At 42.5% G+C, this 16,772-nt stretch overlaps 1 protein-coding gene across 8 annotated transcripts in view; it reads right to left on the minus strand.

Moving 5' to 3' along the window:
• The window catches only part of grik1a (glutamate receptor, ionotropic, kainate 1a), a 36,184-nt gene that overhangs the window by 4,635 nt on the left and 14,777 nt on the right, over nt 1-16,772 (minus strand). For 4 of the 8 annotated variants that reach the window (XM_085798460.1, XM_085798461.1, XM_085798463.1 and 1 more), the window contains exons 4-15: nt 16,237-16,418; nt 15,681-15,734; nt 15,211-15,381; nt 14,159-14,302; nt 12,353-12,460; nt 12,046-12,090; nt 8,321-8,437; nt 7,769-7,972; nt 6,998-7,221; nt 6,237-6,355; nt 4,595-4,812; nt 1,928-2,153 (exon numbers count right to left, since the gene is read on the minus strand). In XM_085798460.1, the coding sequence (XP_085654586.1) occupies nt 1,928-2,153; nt 4,595-4,812; nt 6,237-6,355; nt 6,998-7,221; nt 7,769-7,972; nt 8,321-8,437; nt 12,046-12,090; nt 12,353-12,460; nt 14,159-14,302; nt 15,211-15,381; nt 15,681-15,734; nt 16,237-16,418 (1,812 nt within the window). The remainder of the gene's footprint in view (nt 1-1,927; nt 2,154-4,594; nt 4,813-6,236; nt 6,356-6,997; nt 7,222-7,768; nt 7,973-8,320; nt 8,438-12,045; nt 12,091-12,352; nt 12,461-14,158; nt 14,303-15,210; nt 15,382-15,680; nt 15,735-16,236; nt 16,419-16,772) is intronic. The other 4 variants (XM_085798467.1, XM_085798466.1, XM_085798465.1 and 1 more) reach the window with 1 other exon arrangement.

Genomic DNA, 16,772 nt, shown 5'->3' on the forward strand with positions numbered 1-16,772 from the left:
TCCTAGATGTTGACAACCAGTGGACATCTCATGGTAATTAAAGAAATGAACTGGATCAGGGGGGGTCCGCCCTCATTATTTCCATTGTTGCACCCACACATGTATAAATGCACAGTCCATCCTGTATATGTCTATGTATGGATGTGTGCAGCTCATGCTGGTGTGGAGGCAGGTGAGAACAAATCAACTGGCTCGAAAGAGAGTTTGAGCTTCTACAGTAGGAGGAAAACTTTTTTTAGATGAATAAATTAAAACTGAAAAAAAAAAATTCAAGAGGAAGAGTGAAAACGAAACACAGACACAATATGTTAAGCACTGCTTAGTAAACAACCGACAGCACCGGATGCAGAACGGGGCCCAGCCGGTTGATTTGCATCCAGTCTAAACTTCTCGATTCCACCAAACTGGTCTGAAATCCTACAGCACACGACCATTTGCACTGAACATCTGGCGGAGCTGTTAGACTGAAGTGCAATTTGCATGTCAAGAATACGGGATGTCGGCTCTGCAAGTCGAAACTCCTGGAGAATGAAAAATGCTAATTCCCTAAATAAATTGAAGTTTGTATCTACGGTGCAAACCCTCCATTTACAGAGGTTCTATTAAAATTCAATTCTAGTAACACGGTTGTCAAACGGCCTTCGGTACATTTTAATATTCCCCGAAGGGCCTGTGTGAATATGATTTACACAGTAGGGGAGAGTGGGGTAATTTGTGCCATGGGGCAAGTAGTTCCACCCCTGTTATCTAGAAAACCATAGAAGAAGTTGGTCATGTGACCACATATTTTTGAAGGGACATCCATTTCACTCATCCTATCAAGAAGGGAGACACATGGCTTGAGAGGAAAGCACATTTATGTTCAAAAAACAAGTTTTTGCCCTCCAAAGTAAAATTTCTATGATCAAGGCTTTTTGATTGCCATGTTTGAACAATTATAGATAACTTTGAAAACAGTTCACACATGTTTTAGTGCTTTATTAAGCTACACCATGAGTCTATACAGTTAGCATGATGACAGCTCAAAACAACTGGGGAATCCTTTTTTCTCAAAATGCTGGGCTTGGGGTAATTTGTGCCAAAGGGCCTGGGTTAAGTTGTGCCAGTGGCAGTGCTGTCTGTGTATAGGAGAAACATGGCAGTGGGCACTGATTTGCTTGAAACTTAACATGTGTGATGAGGGACCGCCCCTGAACACACCTGCCCAGTCTGGTTGTGCTCGTAGCCTGGTGGATGAACAGACATTGCGTTTCTTTGCGCCACAGCCCCCAGCGTGCCTCAGGCCCCCACGACTGCATGGGAACAAGCGAAGGCCCGATCATCGCCGCTTCTGGCTTTAATTTTGTATTGAATGTCTTGCTTTTATATAGCATTAACATTTGTGAAATTAAAATGATCTGTTTTACTTCAATTATCAATGGCACAATTTACCCCAGTGTATTCTTTCTAATGGCACAACTTACCCCGCACCGGGGGCAAGTTGTGCCAGATTTTTTTTTTTTTTTCTAAAGCTATATTTCTGAAACAGTTGATTTAAGATTCAAAGTGATTATTCCCAGGGATGCACAACATCCTAAACTATATGTACATATATTAGTTTGGGGCATTATTATAATCCCCTTGCTTTAAAGGCAACTTAAGTAAAAATTGGCACTACTTACCCTGCTCTCCCCTACACAGTATACTCGTCTGTGGCCTTTTTTAAAAAATTTTAACTAGCTGTGAGGCTGAATGTGTGTAGTCCACCACAGACAACAAGTGGCAAAGTTTACACAATCATAAAACAGTCTCACTGTGTCTGTGTTGAAGTTAAAAGGAGGATTTCAAACTTCTCTCTCAGAGTACGCCGTCAATAACCGTTTGCAGCCAGAGGTTTAACAAGATGTAATAAAATCATTATCATTGATTCTCTCCTCATTCTTCTTACCGATCGGTGTTCCCACCCCGTAGCCCTTGGAGTCTATGAGACCTCCGATCTGTGTGAGATTGCAGTTCCTCTGGCTGATGTACTCGATGCTGGTGGACTCCATCAGCATGGCGTAGTCTGTGGTCAGGACGCGGGTGATGCCATCTTTGTTGTTCTTGACCAACGCTGTGTTCTTCCTGCTGCTCATAAACGCCCACATCTTCTCATAAGTGGAGATCTTTGATTTCTACCAAAGAGGAAAAAAAGTTGGTCCGGATGTGTTAGTCATTTGTGGAACTGTGGAAGAAACATAGGGCTTTGTGTGTTTGCGTCTGCGCATATATCTATATATTCACTACACATGCTGTGAACTATATCTCAAATGCTATTATAAACATGTTTAAGTCTATCTATGGCTTGCATCTTGGTGTGTAAGTGTGTGTTTGCGTTAATGTGTGCGTTTCTCCTTGCTCAGTCAGAGAAAATGGGACAGCTGTGTTCTAAATCTCCTCCAGCTGATTCAATTTGTCCAAGCCATCAACACAGCCTGCTTCTTCCTATCCAGGCAGCCGTAATCGCTGGCTGCAATCTGGGAGGATAAAGCCCTGCATGGATCACCCCCGCCGAGCCACCAGGATGCAAGGGGAGTGGGTGGGCAGTGGAGGAGGAGGAGGGGGGGGGGGGCAAGGAGTGACAGCCCTGCCTGAGGACATCAGGAAACTGATACATTATATAATTCTAACTAACAGGTTAGCGTATGTCAACATAGATGATGCCCTTAAAGGGATAGTTCACCCAGAATTCAAATTTCACTCATTATCTACTCAACCTCATGTCGACTAAGAGCTGTGAGAATTTTCAGAGTCCTCTGTTCCTTCTCTGAGTTACGGGGGGGTTCGCGCAGCAGTATTTGTCCATATAATGGTTGTCAATGGAAACCAACTTTCTTCGTCCAAAAAGACACACCAAAAAATATCTAAATACCTCCATACTGCTCATCTGTAACGTCCCTCTTGTATTGAAGCCCCGACATGAGAAATTGTTCCGAAAAAAATTAAATAAGTCTATATTTTAAGCTTGTTTGTAGCAGAAGCTCCCAGTGTCTCAGTTCATTGGTCTTCCAGTGTCCATGCAAATCTCTCGTGATTTGCACTGACCGGCGGAACAATTTCTCATGTCGGGGCTTCAATACAAGAGGGACATTACAGATGAGCAGTATGGAGGTATTTGGATGTTTTTGGGTGTGTCTTTTTGGACGAAGAAAGTTGGTATCCATTGAATTTTGGGTGAACTATCCCTTTAACAAAAAGAAACACTTGATTCATCTGCAGTATGGCACCTTTTAGTGAAATAAATGCAAGTTTTCTTTCTCTTTCTCTGTCTGTAGATTTTCTTCTCTTTCATGGACGGTTTGGCAAAGACACAGCTGAGGGAACCAATATGAGGCTGATTTTATGGAGGGAGATGGAACTGTCACTGAGTCATACTTACATGTAGAGGTGTGACAGAGCAGAAAGACAAACAAACAAACTGAATTCAGATGAAGACACAGGAGTGAACTATGAAGACGAGAACATGCTACTCAGACCGCTGGGCTAAGAAACCTTTATGTCCTGTATTCAAATACAAATACACAGCATGACCTGATTAGGAATAATCACAGGGTTTTTCTTTGTTTGTAAATTGGTACAAAAAAGAAATCTCAGGTTGCCCCGCTGCCTACTTGACCCACTTCCATTGGGACCAACAAGTCCTTCTTACAACAGTGTGTCGAGTGGTGGTGGAAAACAATCAGAAGTGATGACACCTGGGGCGGTGTGTGGTGCAGTGGTTAAGGCGGCCGCCCCATGTAGAGGCTACAGTCCTCAATGCAGGCGTCCCCGGTTCGAGTCCCGTGTCGGGCAGACCTTTCCTGCATGTCATTCCCCCTCTCTCTGCTTCCCCCTTTCCTGTCTATCTCTACTATGGCTATCAAATAAAGGCATAAAAAGCCAAAAGATATACTTTTAAAAAGAAAGAAGTGATGACACCTATAGGTTACCATGAAACATTAGTCCCCTATTTGTCCCTTATGTGTGCGTATGTATGTACTATGTGTGTGTGTGTGTGTGTGTGTGTGTGTGTTCACGTTTCCTGGCTCCCTGGCACCTGTTGCTTCCTCCAAATCTGATGGCAATCTACTCATCTCCAACTGCTCAAGAACTCCCACTCCTCCCCAGATTGATCAATATGATCCCTCGAGCCAAACCAGTTAATCCAGCACCACCACCCTCAACCTCCTCTACCAGACCTCCAGTTTTCAGCCAGACATCTCACCTCCTCCCCAAACAGCCAGCATGCCCCTCTCAACCTCCTTGAACTATTTCTCATGATAATTATCTTTTCAACGCCCCAGCTGAGTCCTGTGTCTGCAACAAATTACTTTAATCACACATTAAAGGAAGCAAAATTCACAGTTATTTCTACCTTTTCTTCAGATGAGTTAAAATAGAGGGCTGTGGGGGTTTCCGTCTGTATATTCAAAACATTTTATTGGAGAACAATAAATCAAGTATTTTATTTGTGTGATATGGGAAATTAGGCTATATCTAGATGAGAGGAGAGAGTTTCATCTGTTGCGAAAGAGGCACCATTGCAAGTTTGAAGCAAGTGTAATTGATATTGGGGATAAGCCTCCATCAATTTTACCTTGAAGAAGGTCATGGTAGATCCATCCCTCACCGCCCCATATTCAATTCTGGTCTGCTTGGCCAGGTCGTCCGCTGAGTCGATGGGCGCGTCCATTCGTTCCACCGTGAGGAAGGCAGCCAAGTTGGCCGTGTAGGAGGAGATGATGATTAAGGTGAAGAACCACCAGATACCCCCGACTATCCGAGTGGACAGAGCCTTGGGCATCAGCTCTGAGCCTGGAAGCACAGAGATGGAGGGACAAAAGGGTTTTAGGAGGATTAAAGGTGGAGAGAGTAGAAAAACAATGACAACATAGGAGTCGGTGTGCTAATGTCAGCACGGAGGACTCAAGTGTAGTTTGTGTGTGCGCTATGGGTAATTGCTCTCCAAGAAACAAACAAACAGGGTTATCATAATAGCTGGAGTCACACCAGAGCCCCAACGGGGTATTCACCTCAACTCTAAATGACAAATTGTGTGTCTCTACTGTACATGCACAGTTTTTTTTTTTCATTTTCTTCCTTGCACAAGCAAAAACACAAAGTTGCAAGAAAAAAATACATGTATGTCAAAAAGCAAATACAACAGAACAAAAATGACATGAAAAAAAAGAAATGAAACATAAAAGTGAAACAGCAGAAGGAGCAGCGTGATTTATATTTTCTTCCGCATGCAGGGAAAAGAGGGAAATGGGCAATTGCAGAATATATTCACCACATTCGGTGCTGCAGCTTTAGGAACATTTGTGACTATTTTTAACCCCTCTTTCAGGTGGAGTGGACAAATACTTAATGACGCTGGAGAGATAGTTTGACAGTCATGTTCTGTCCTGAAGATGCACTTACTGTCAGGGAGGGACCACATCCCACACAAGGCTCAAGGCTTACACACAACATGTCACATACATCCAATGTATAATAACAAACTTGTCTGAGCTTGCATGTGAGGAAATATGAATCCTGGTACAGTGCAGCAGTGTATGAAGCTAAAGGAACCTTGTTTACAGATCACAATGAACCTAAATCTACATTTTAATTAGTCATTTATCAAAACTGGTGCATTCATGAGGTGTAATATGATTCTTATTTGGATTCACTATCCTTGGGTAGAGTTTACAGTGTCAGCAGAGTCTTTACTGTTGCACAAGAAGTTCAGTCAACAGCTCTACCGGGAGAAGCCAGTGGCCTTTGCCTTCGCCTTGCAGCACTTTTTAAAAGTTGTTTTTCTGACCAACTGATTTAATTTAAGTCCAGTCTGTCTCTGTAGGTTTGTACTCGTCTCCAGGGGGGATTTCCTTAGTCCAGTGGTTCTCAAACTTGGATCCCTAAACTGGAAGAAATTAGACCATGGGCCACAAAGGTTTTTGCTTTTAGATTTTTAGAGTTTCAAAGCCCATCAACAAAAAAGTAATACGCTATGTAACTGTGGTACTTATGGATAAATGATCTCTCTTTTTTGCTGCACATCCCTTCAAACCTACTCATGAGCCCTTTCATGTTAGAAAACATTTTCAAGCTTTGTTTTGAGGAGATGAGCTACGTATTTTGCTGTTTGAACTGGATGACATCAGCAACCTATTCCACTTATGAGTAATCAATCATTTGATCCATTGTTAAAGTCTGAACATGGATTATAACTGTCTTCACTGTGAGCTAAATACCTTGTCGCATGAGAGCTCCAACGCCGAACCAGAAGCTGTTGAGCAAAGTGAAATTGTTCTGTATGAGAGTGGAGGACGGGTTGCAGGGATGTGGGTTGTACCACTCGTATGGAGTAAACCTGCGTGACAATAAAAGAGCAGAGAGAAACGGAGATGAAAGAAAAATTCAAATATAAAAGAATTTACTGTAGCTAATCTTGGACCTCGGGGGCACGCTGGCTTGCCTCATGAAAGAAGGCACCTCTTTTCAATCCACAATTCCACCTCAATTTGCATTTTGATTTTCACAACAAATCTGTTTTACTTATTGGTTGCTAGGTGAGACCAGCTTGCAGGGGTTTTTACACACTACCTGAGAGGAAGGTGAAGAGCGGGCGTGCAATTACTCCCAACTACTCAACAGCCATGGTGAAAGCCAACCTGGCAGTTGACGCACAGCCAAAAGCACATTTTATCTTATTTTAGAAGGACTGTGCCAAATTAGAAATTTCTGACGTAAAGTCATTCCAGGCTTTTTCATGTTTTGTGTCTCATCAATGTAAATGTGATACCCCAGGCTTAAATCTGTAATGTTTTTAAACGGTTTTCATGTCCTTTGCCTTTTCAACAAAAACCCTTGTTATAAAACAGGCCCTGCTTGTGGACAGATCAGTAAGCAGTCATTATCTATATACCCCACAGTTCACCCCCACCAGCCCTTTTATTTTTCCATCCCATCCCATCATGTATCATCTCATTATCACCGGCATCAATCCTCTTACCTGGCAATCACAAAGAGCACACAGCTGACTCCTGTGCAGGCCAGCAGCACATACATCCAGATGTCCGGGGACAGGGGATTAAGGAAGGAGAACACGCCCGGGTTGGTGCCGTTGGGTTTTCGGTACAAGATGCTGATACCCAAGGTCATGAAGGGCTTGGAGAAGTCGATGGACTTCTCTCTGACGTAAGTGATGGTCAAAGGAGCCACGGCCAGGTCTGCTACCTGGAGGAGCCAGAAAATGACAGAAGGTAAGATGCTACAGGTGGAACAGCTACCTTTGTGTTGTTTCCTCCAATCCAACAAAGGTTTGGGGTTAAAACACGTTCTGCTCTACTGAACCACAACAGCGAAAAACAACGGAAGCAGCAAACCTGTGGATGAAAAGTCCAGAGCAGAATTCATTTATAAATCACAACTAAAATCCCTGTTTACACAGTCAGAGGGTGCAACAGGTGCAAACATACTAATGTGACCGATGTTGTCTGGCCTGCCCTCAGTGGGTTTTGAACCCAGGTCTCCCGCACCGTGGGCGGCGATGCTAACCGTTTCGCCAAGAGGTCAATGACCACTTAGCAAGTGGGTTAGCGAGTGAGTTTAACTTCAGTACCGCTAACCGCCACACGTCGTCACTTCTCCTCACTGGTACCTTGTGACTGTGGCTATACCTGACTTGACTTGAGTGTTTTCATTTTATACTTTTACTTTATTACATTTCAGGGGGGTTATACTGTAATTTCAACTCTGCAAACTCTTGTAATCCTTCACTCACATGGTCGATCAGCTCTCGGACCATGCCGTTCCACTCTCCCTTGTCATTCTGGGCTCCGTATTTCCCATCACCCACCAGTCTGACTTCATATGTGAAACCCAAGATGTTAGAGAGCTCCTTCAGCAGGTCCAGACAGTAGCCCTCAAAACGATCATTTCCGATCAGCTCCTTGTCCGACTTTTTATGCATCACATATGGATTTTCCTGCATCACAAAAAGGAAACACTGTATTTCACTGTTTTCAAGACATTTTGCAAATATAAATAACCCTTTATGTTACATGGCCTTGTATAATAACAATATACTTTATTATCTGCTGGATTTTGTCTGTGTGATTAATTGCAACAAGAACAGATTAGAAGATTTCAAACTACATCACTGAGCAACCATTCTTCTTGCCTCAACACCACTTCCCACCTTCCTACCGTTTCCCTCCCTCTTCTTCTATTGTCCCTCTATCTGCACTCCAACCCATCCTCATATGAATACCCCCCCACCCCACCCCTCTCTCCCCATGCTGTCCTCTGTTTAACCTTCCTCATTCCCCCTCACCAGTATTGTGGTGACAATAAGCGTCCTGTTAGCCATAGAGTCTGTCACATTGTTATTCTTGTCTCGGCCGGACTTCTCCGTCAGGTTCATCCCCTTGTACGAGTTCCACACAGCAATCTGCAAAGACAAACAGGGCCTGAGATTTATTGAGCCACATTTTCTCCTTTGAACGACAGGAAGTTGCATTTGACGCTTCCTACCAGAGCCACGATATGAGATAAAACCGCAGAGCACATAGTAGATGTTTGCATCTGTTTAAGCTTTGAATGAAGATGTTCTCGTTTCATCTCTGAGGGTCGATGCAGTTAAAGCAAAGAAACTGATTATTCGTATTGTTTTTCATACCAATACACAGAGCCTGATTAAGACTTAACACTGCTCCAATACACTGAATATTAATCAACATTTTCTGATTCGTCAAACAGAAAAATGAAAAAGAAGTACAGAGGTTAAAAGACTTGTCACTCCTGGCTCCTTTTCAACTTCCTGCTTCATCCACTATTCCACAACATTTCCCTTTGCTCAGCTTCGCTGTGATGATTCTGGGCAAAGTGCTGAAAACTCTTCTTCCGTGTATGATGAATATGAAAATGAATAAATGTTTTGTTTAAAAAAAACAAAATACAGCTGGCAATTGGCTGCACCAGGTGAAAGTTTACAGCAGACTAACATCACTACTGATGAGAGCGCTGTTCATCTGAATCTCAGGTACTGAACACAATGTGCAGCCAGTAAAAACAAAAAAGCTAAAGCTGTGTTTCATAGAAAATGTTATGATGAATTATTGCTTGGGATTGGCGTGGACATCTGTTAGCCTTTATATTGCATTCTGTTTGAAGCTCAAATCCCACTGACAGCAGGACGTCTTATTTCAAATGCATTGTACTGAAAATAAAAAAAACATACATCAAAACTAGTGAACAAATGCAAAACACAATAACTGTTAGACTCAGGTGCATATATTTTTGTCTACTGACAAAATAAAATTACAGATATTTTAATTATTAATCATTTTAGTCATTTTTAAGATAAAATGTCAACTTAGGTGTGAGATAATAAACTGAATATCTTTCGGTTTTTGACTGTTCTTGGTGAAAAACAAGATCTCCGATCCACAGAATGATTCATGGATGAATTGAGAATATAATCCACAAAGGAATCAATAATGAAAAGTGCTGCTTAAATATGATGGCAAGGAACAAGAAAATCACACCAGCAGGAACAGCATGAATGAGGGAAGGCAGGATCAGGGGGAATTCGAGGACAACGTGGTGTCCGCCCTCTGCACTGTCACAGTAACTGTGAATGAGAGTGTCCCGAGGCGGCATAATCCAGACAGTTATCAGATTAGGACAGGCGTCTGGCAGCTGGATTTTGACCCTTTCAAATCCCCTCACTGGTTAAAAGATGAGCAAAGGTCAAGTGGGCTCATGGCTGTGATGCAATAAAGTTAAGTGCATTAAATGATCAGGATTGCTTTGTTAGCGACTGAAACAAGCTTTTCTTCTTTTGCTATTAAGTCTGTGAACATGAAGTAATAAATTTGGGTATTTTTAGTTAGAAACAACGGCCCGTTTATTCTTCTACCTCATAAGAGGATGAGTGCAAGCGAACGCATCAGTACCTCTTATTAAACTGAGATGAGGTACAGTCTTATTTTTCGCCATTTATTTTCCAGAAAAGGGCCATGTGGGATTACCTATTGGAGAAGATAACATGCTTTTCACTCCTCATTACATTCTATCTTATTCTGTTCTCCCAGTCTGACAGATAGAAAATGTTCTCACTTATAACCTTGCTAAAAGCACTCTATATCTCCACCGCTCCATCGTGACACTTTTTTTTTTTTGCAAGGGTCCACTCTGTGTAGGAGTCCATAAATCTGTCTTATCTCTGGACACCGCAGATGAGCAACACGGCGAATGGAGCTGGATTTAATTAATTGTATTGTCCTCAATCTCCAAGATAAATGGACGGAATAAGAACAATATTTTTGGAAGTATTGAGAGTATTTTAGCTCCTCAGCGGTTTCACATTATCTCACTCATGTTAGAGACTGAGAACTGTTTCTTTTTTTTCTCTTCTTTTTTGCCAATATGACATTGTATGAGGGTATAGTGAGTATGAGGTTTAAGTCATAAAATAAAATAATCTACCCAAGCCAATGAAATCAATGATGAAATACAACCTACTGTAGGATGATTTCCAGCATACAGTCATCATCCTTTAAACTCCTAAGTCACAGATTTACTGCGCGTAGCTTTGCAAATTTATCGTGCGTTTCCCGGAGCAGCTCCCAACAACAAAGTGTGCTATAAAAACTGACAGGGATTCTCGCCCATATGCTGGGAGTAAAAATGTTATCTATGAATCCTAAAGCTCATCTCCATCCAGAACCAAATCAGACCGGAAAGCCGTTACCACAGAGCGGGAGACACATTTAAGCACAGCCAAGAAAGCTGAGAGAGAGGGGGGAGAGTTAAAAAAAAAAAAAAAACTTATTTCGAGAAAGTCAACAACTTTAAGAGAAAATAATTTATTTCCCTGGAGACTTTCACTTTGTTTAGTCCCATCATCCTCTTCAGAGTGTATTTAACACTCCAGTGCCCAAGAACTAACACAAGTGCTACGGACTGATAATTCATTTTTCATGACCATAAAGTCGAGTTTTTATTTTTTTATTTTGGGGATGTGCTTACCGTACAGTGGTATTTCCTCTGAGGCAAGGCTTTTGTGGGCTAAAAGTAGTGAATGGAATTAAAATGAAAGTATAAATCACTGCCTCTGCACCTTGACAGCTGCTTCCTGCCCACATAGGCCACCTGTCTGGTTGACGAAGGAGAGACAGGCGTGTTTCGGGTGGGATGAGTTCATCCAACATTTGCTCTTTCAAGTTGATAAGCCATAGTAATTAATTGTCACTTTGTGTTTACAGAGTATTTTGGGAGACTGAATTAAGAGGAGTTTTACTCAGCAAGGACAGCAGAGGAATAAATTTGCTCTTTTTTGACAAAGGCAGGAATGATTTCATAAAACCAGAGTTGATTTGATGCATTCGATGCATGTAATTGCACTGGAGTGAGCACTTAACTTGTGCACTGGCCCGTGTGTTAGTCTAAGGCCGACAAAGGAAATCTGCCTCTCTTGCGGCAAGCCCTGATGCCAGACTTAAGCTGTCGTCTACTCTACTAAACTGGATCCCTCTCGGCTGCAATTAAACACTACCGGCTTGTACGATTTCCATGAAAGTATGAGGGCAGCCTAATAGTAAAGCACATTATAAGTAGTGGACTCTGCAGAAGTGAAGGATCTGCAGGATACATTTCTTTCTTTCTGTCTTGTAACTCACAGCCACCAGCCATATACGCTGAATAATGTTGTATTAAGTGAAGCTGCAGGGCTGCTTCTTCTTAATTCCAGTGGAGGAGTGGTACTATGTCCACGCAATCAAAAAAAGGACTTTTGGGGTTTGTTTTTGTTTTTTTCAACCACTGCTGATAAAGTTTAGACAAGTGTCAGAGCCATGACTGGGCCCAAACATGGGGAAAACTGAAATGTCAAATACAGTGCATGGCATTGCTGTACACAGAATCAGTGAAGAGAAACAAGGTTGACAAGGCAAAGAGCGGGGAGGTGTGCAGCATACAGAGTGAGGGGGGAGGACGAGAGTGAAGGAGGGGAGGAAAACAACAAACGCTCGGGCCAAACGAGGCACTGGCACAAACCTTGATCCACCTTTTTGTGAGGCGACTTCCACCCTCCACAATACCCTTTAGAAAATGTGAAGGAGGCGGCATGCAGCGCGGACAGCGTGGAGAGACAAAATCAGTTGTTGCAGCTTTGTTGACAGTCATGTAAACCAATAGGAATAAATGTGGTTGAATTGTAGGAAACAAAATCTGCATATAAGTCTCTTTCATCCTCGCACACACACACGCATACAGTACACACATGCCTTAATGGAAAGACCCAGCCAGCGTGGAAGCAGCGTGAGAGTGGTGTAATTGGCTGTTCCAGACTTTCTGTGCTCACCCTGGTAGTGCCGTCCTCTTTGAGGCTGATGATGTCCAAATCAAAGTCTCTCCTCAGGCCATCTGTCTTATTAAGAACAATGTGCCCTGTCAGTCCATCCCACTGCGCCTACAGAGAGAAGACGCAGAGAGGCGTGAGTTCCTCGTCTGTGCGGAGTAACTGACTGAAGCTTCTGGAGCAGGGTGAAGGTGATGGAGGCAGCGAGAGGAAGCGCGGCGTCGACAGACAAGACGGACAGACGGATGGACGGACGGACGGCCGGGAGGCTCGCAGCATCACGTCAGGTGAGGGGTGGAAGACGTGTGCAGATTGTTCAGTGGTACAGTCTCATTATGCATGATGAGTGTATTCCTGACAGCCATTAATAACAACTTACACATCTCCCCACCACAGGTATATTCAAATAACACATAAAGTGAGTTGTGTATAAAGGTCAAAGGCTCATATTCATATGGATAGATATTTTTCATGTCTGTGCATAAAATACATTCATGGTGTCTACATATTTTCTCTAAACATGGCTGACTGTCCACCTGTTTTTTTAAGGAAAGTATTTGTTTTACCAAATGCTGAGTTTACCGGTTCAAACACTGTGGAAAACAAGAGTCTACAGCTAGCCACCTCCACCTGATCATAATTCATGATGCACTGCTACAGCAAGATTTCCCATTTGTAACAAGGAAGAACTCTTGAACCTGAATAACTTTAACTTGTTAAAATGCTAAAACTCTGGCTATTACACAGTCACAGAAACATCTCATTTTATTTCTCCTGTGAAATTGAGAAAAAAAGTAAATCTTTTCATCGCCTCTCTCAATTCTTACTTTTCTTAGATGAGTTTTATAAAGGAAATGTTTCTCATAGTAAAATACATTATGAACTGGAATGAACAAATCAATCAAAAAAAAAGCTTAAAAAGACATAAAGTGAAATATGTTTGTGCTTTAGTGGAAACGAACACTAAACCCCAGGATGTTAGCCTCTTCTCTGTAATGAAATGTTGCCCACTGAGTAATGGAAACATGTCTGCACATTTTGAACTGCATGCGGTGCGGTTTTGTCCAGCACAAACACACGGTAGCATTGTTAGCCAGTACTGCCAGGAGAAAGGGAGAGCACACAGGTTACAGTGCCCGGGATTTAATTTCAGTCATTGAATCGAAAAGCTGTGTCCTTATATCCTGCACTCTCTTGTCAGAAATGGATTTTAATTGAGTGCTGTGCAAGATATATTACTGGTTCTTCCAATCAAAAGAGCTCTTATCTGGTGATGAATAGCACAGGAGGACAGATGCTTCAAAGGATGGGCAGTGGCAAACAAAACGAAAAAGCTGAAGAGCAAGGAAAGAGACGGAGAGAGAGAGAGAGAAGGAGGATGAGGAGGAAAATATGAGTGAGGGGATTGAATGATAATGTTCCCTCTCCATGGCAGGCAATGGTCCTCTGCTGGATTTAAGACTTAAGAGATCAAAACACTCGTGCATCAAAGGCCTCATTTCTGTCTGTAGGCATCCAGTCTGATAGTCGGGCCAGACCCCGCATGCTTCCAGCTCATACATACGGAAATACTGTATATTTCCATGTTCTGCGCTTTCTGAAAGCAAAACATGGCTCATGTCAGAGGAGACTTATGAAGTAACACATCACATGAAGTGGTCTGACATGTAGTGATCAGAGGCGTTACATGGGAAATTTGAAAGACACGTCTCAAAAGTGCCTGCTGGTCAAGTTAACAAGCTGTGGGGGTTTGTTACAGTACGCTGTGCTGATGATTCTGTGTGATTCCAGCCCTCGTCGGATACCGACCTCTTTGAAGAGGTTCATGAAACGCGGTCCGAAGCGCCAGGGTTTGTGTCGGTGACACTGCAGGGAGCTGACGGTCATCTGAGTGGCTCGCTGGGAAGCCACGGCAACCATGAACACGGCGTCATACATCAAGGCTGCGTCTGTCTGCAGGGGGGGGAAGAGGAGGAGGAGGAGGAGGAAGAGGAGGAGGAGGAGGAGGAGGAAGAGGAGGAGGCGGTGAGAGGGAGATGTTGTTGGGATTCTTTTTGTTTCCTGGCGCTGCACACCAAAGACAACTGTGATGTTAACTCCAGGAAGGAAAAAAAGTGACATGTGAGAAAATGCAGGATGTAGAATTGATATAATTATTTTACAAATGTATCTAAGGGTTACGGCTTCATCACGCTGAGATACGGCTCCCGCAAAGACAAAAGGCAGCAGGTTGATGATAATAAACGTGCATGCAGCCAGAGATGGACAGAGTACTCCACCCCAGTACTTGAGTAAGACTACAAATACTACCGGTCAAAATTTACTCCGTTACAAGTAAAAGTAGCTCAGTTGACATGTTACTCGAGTAAGAGTAAAAAAGTACTTGCTTTTAAAGGTACTTAAGTATCCAAAAGTACATGCTTTTAAATTTACTTTAAGTAAAAGTAAGAGTAAGAGTACATTTCTTATTTTTCACATCAATGAATTACTATAATTGTTTCTAAATTAATTTAAGGAGCTTTTAACTGTTGTTTCTGAGAATTAACTCTTTCAGCTGCACTGATGTGCTGCTTTTAGGGGTCAGGGTTTCCTGCTTTGACTAACACAGCTTGTGTCCAATAGGATTTTAGAGAGAAAAAAAAAGAGCAGACCTGAAAGTAATGAGTACTTTTCAGCCTTCCTAGAAATTAACTCAAGTAAAAGTAAAAATATTTGTCTTGGAAATGTATTCAAGTAAGAGTAATAAGTACCAAAGAAATTTAATACTCAAGTAAAGTACAAATCTTAAGAACAGTACTCAAGTAAATGTACTCGGTTACTGTCCACCACTGCATGCAGCATACAGACAGTCTGGGCCTTACAGTCATGACTCCGTCCATCAGGCCACTCTCTTGTTTGGGACCCTGCAGCCTCTCCATGGCCCACTTGTCCATAGTGCCGGCTACCCACGGGTCATCTATGTTCAGCAGTCTGAAACCCGTCATGTTGACCCCGCTGTAGCGGTACGGCTCCAAGTCCAGCGCGAACAAATCCTGCCGAGTGGGGGTGGAGACAGGAGAAGGAGACAGGAGGGGAAGGTGGATGAGTTTGTGTTTGTATTTGTGTGTGATGGAGAGAGAAAAGGCGGGATGGAGATTTAAGCTCCAGCTGATGTTCACAGCTTTTAACCGTGTTGATGAATAACACCAGCATTTTAAACGCAAATTCACCAAGCAGGTTGAAGGCTGAATGAGGACACAGAAGATAGGCTTTGTTTTATGATTCTACACAAACACTTTTAGTCTCATATTTCCCATGAAAGCACCTTGGCTGTACATATTTCCAAACTCACCAAAGTCGTGAAGAAGAAATGGTAGTACTCTGTCATCATTCCCATTGAAGAAAGCTGTGAAATGAAGAGAAGAAATAAAGCAATAAAAGAAAATGCCAGGTCATGTTGCTTATGGTAAATGTGAAGAGTTCCCTGGTGCAGTTACAGAACCCCATCTTCAATAACAAGTTATTTCACAGGCCATTTCTATTTTGCATAGTTCAACCAATACATTATACATATAGTGTATGTTAGGGTTATTCGATTTCAAGAAAATCTAAATGGAGGGTCTAGCCATACTACACAAACAAACATAATACAATCATGACAAGATATTCAATATAGATTAACAAACAATAGTGAGATATAAGGATAATGGAAATTGCCATGTGTGTTATCTGATACTATACATTATAACCAAAGCATGGAGAATAAATTGTGGACCATTTTAATCTCAACACTGAAAAGGGTAAAGTGCTATTTCCTTTCATACTGTAAGATTTCATACAACATAAAAACACATTGTTGTGTCCTCTAATGATATATAAATGTGTTGAGTATAACTGTTTTTACCAACCTGCTTGAGGAGCTCTCCAGCCATGCGGTAGGAACAGTCAAAGAGGATGAAAAACTCCTTGTCCTTCTTCAGCTCCTTCAGTAGTGGTCGGGCGTCTTGGTTACCCGGCGTGAGCTGGCGGATCTTGATCTTCAAGTTGAGCTTCGCTGGAGCCTTGATCAGCTCCTGCATCCGCATCAGACCTGCAAAACAGCAAAACAGACCGCTCAGTTCGTCCACCCTGGGACATTTGTTTTCACTCCCGCCTGCAGAAAGGTGTTACAGGAGGTGAGGGTCAGACACAACATATGTCTCAATCGAGGACACTTCATGGGAACTTAGCTGCTTTTCTTTGGCTGTGGGATGTGATCAGTGTCAGTCTGCAGTCCAACTTCTTGCTTAACTTTTTTCCATTTTCTTCTACTTTGCTTTAAATCATAAGTAAGGCAAAAGACCACACATCTATGCTGTACAGCCTGGGCACACATCCTACATCCCTATACATGTGTGTGCACAACAGTGTGTAATTGTGCAGGTGTGTTGCTAGGGTGACATTT

The sequence above is a fragment of the Trachurus japonicus genome, chromosome 14, assembly GCF_045865225.1.
Source record: "Trachurus japonicus isolate A0001 chromosome 14, Traja_1.0".
Taxonomy (NCBI): Eukaryota; Metazoa; Chordata; class Actinopteri; order Carangiformes; family Carangidae; genus Trachurus; species Trachurus japonicus.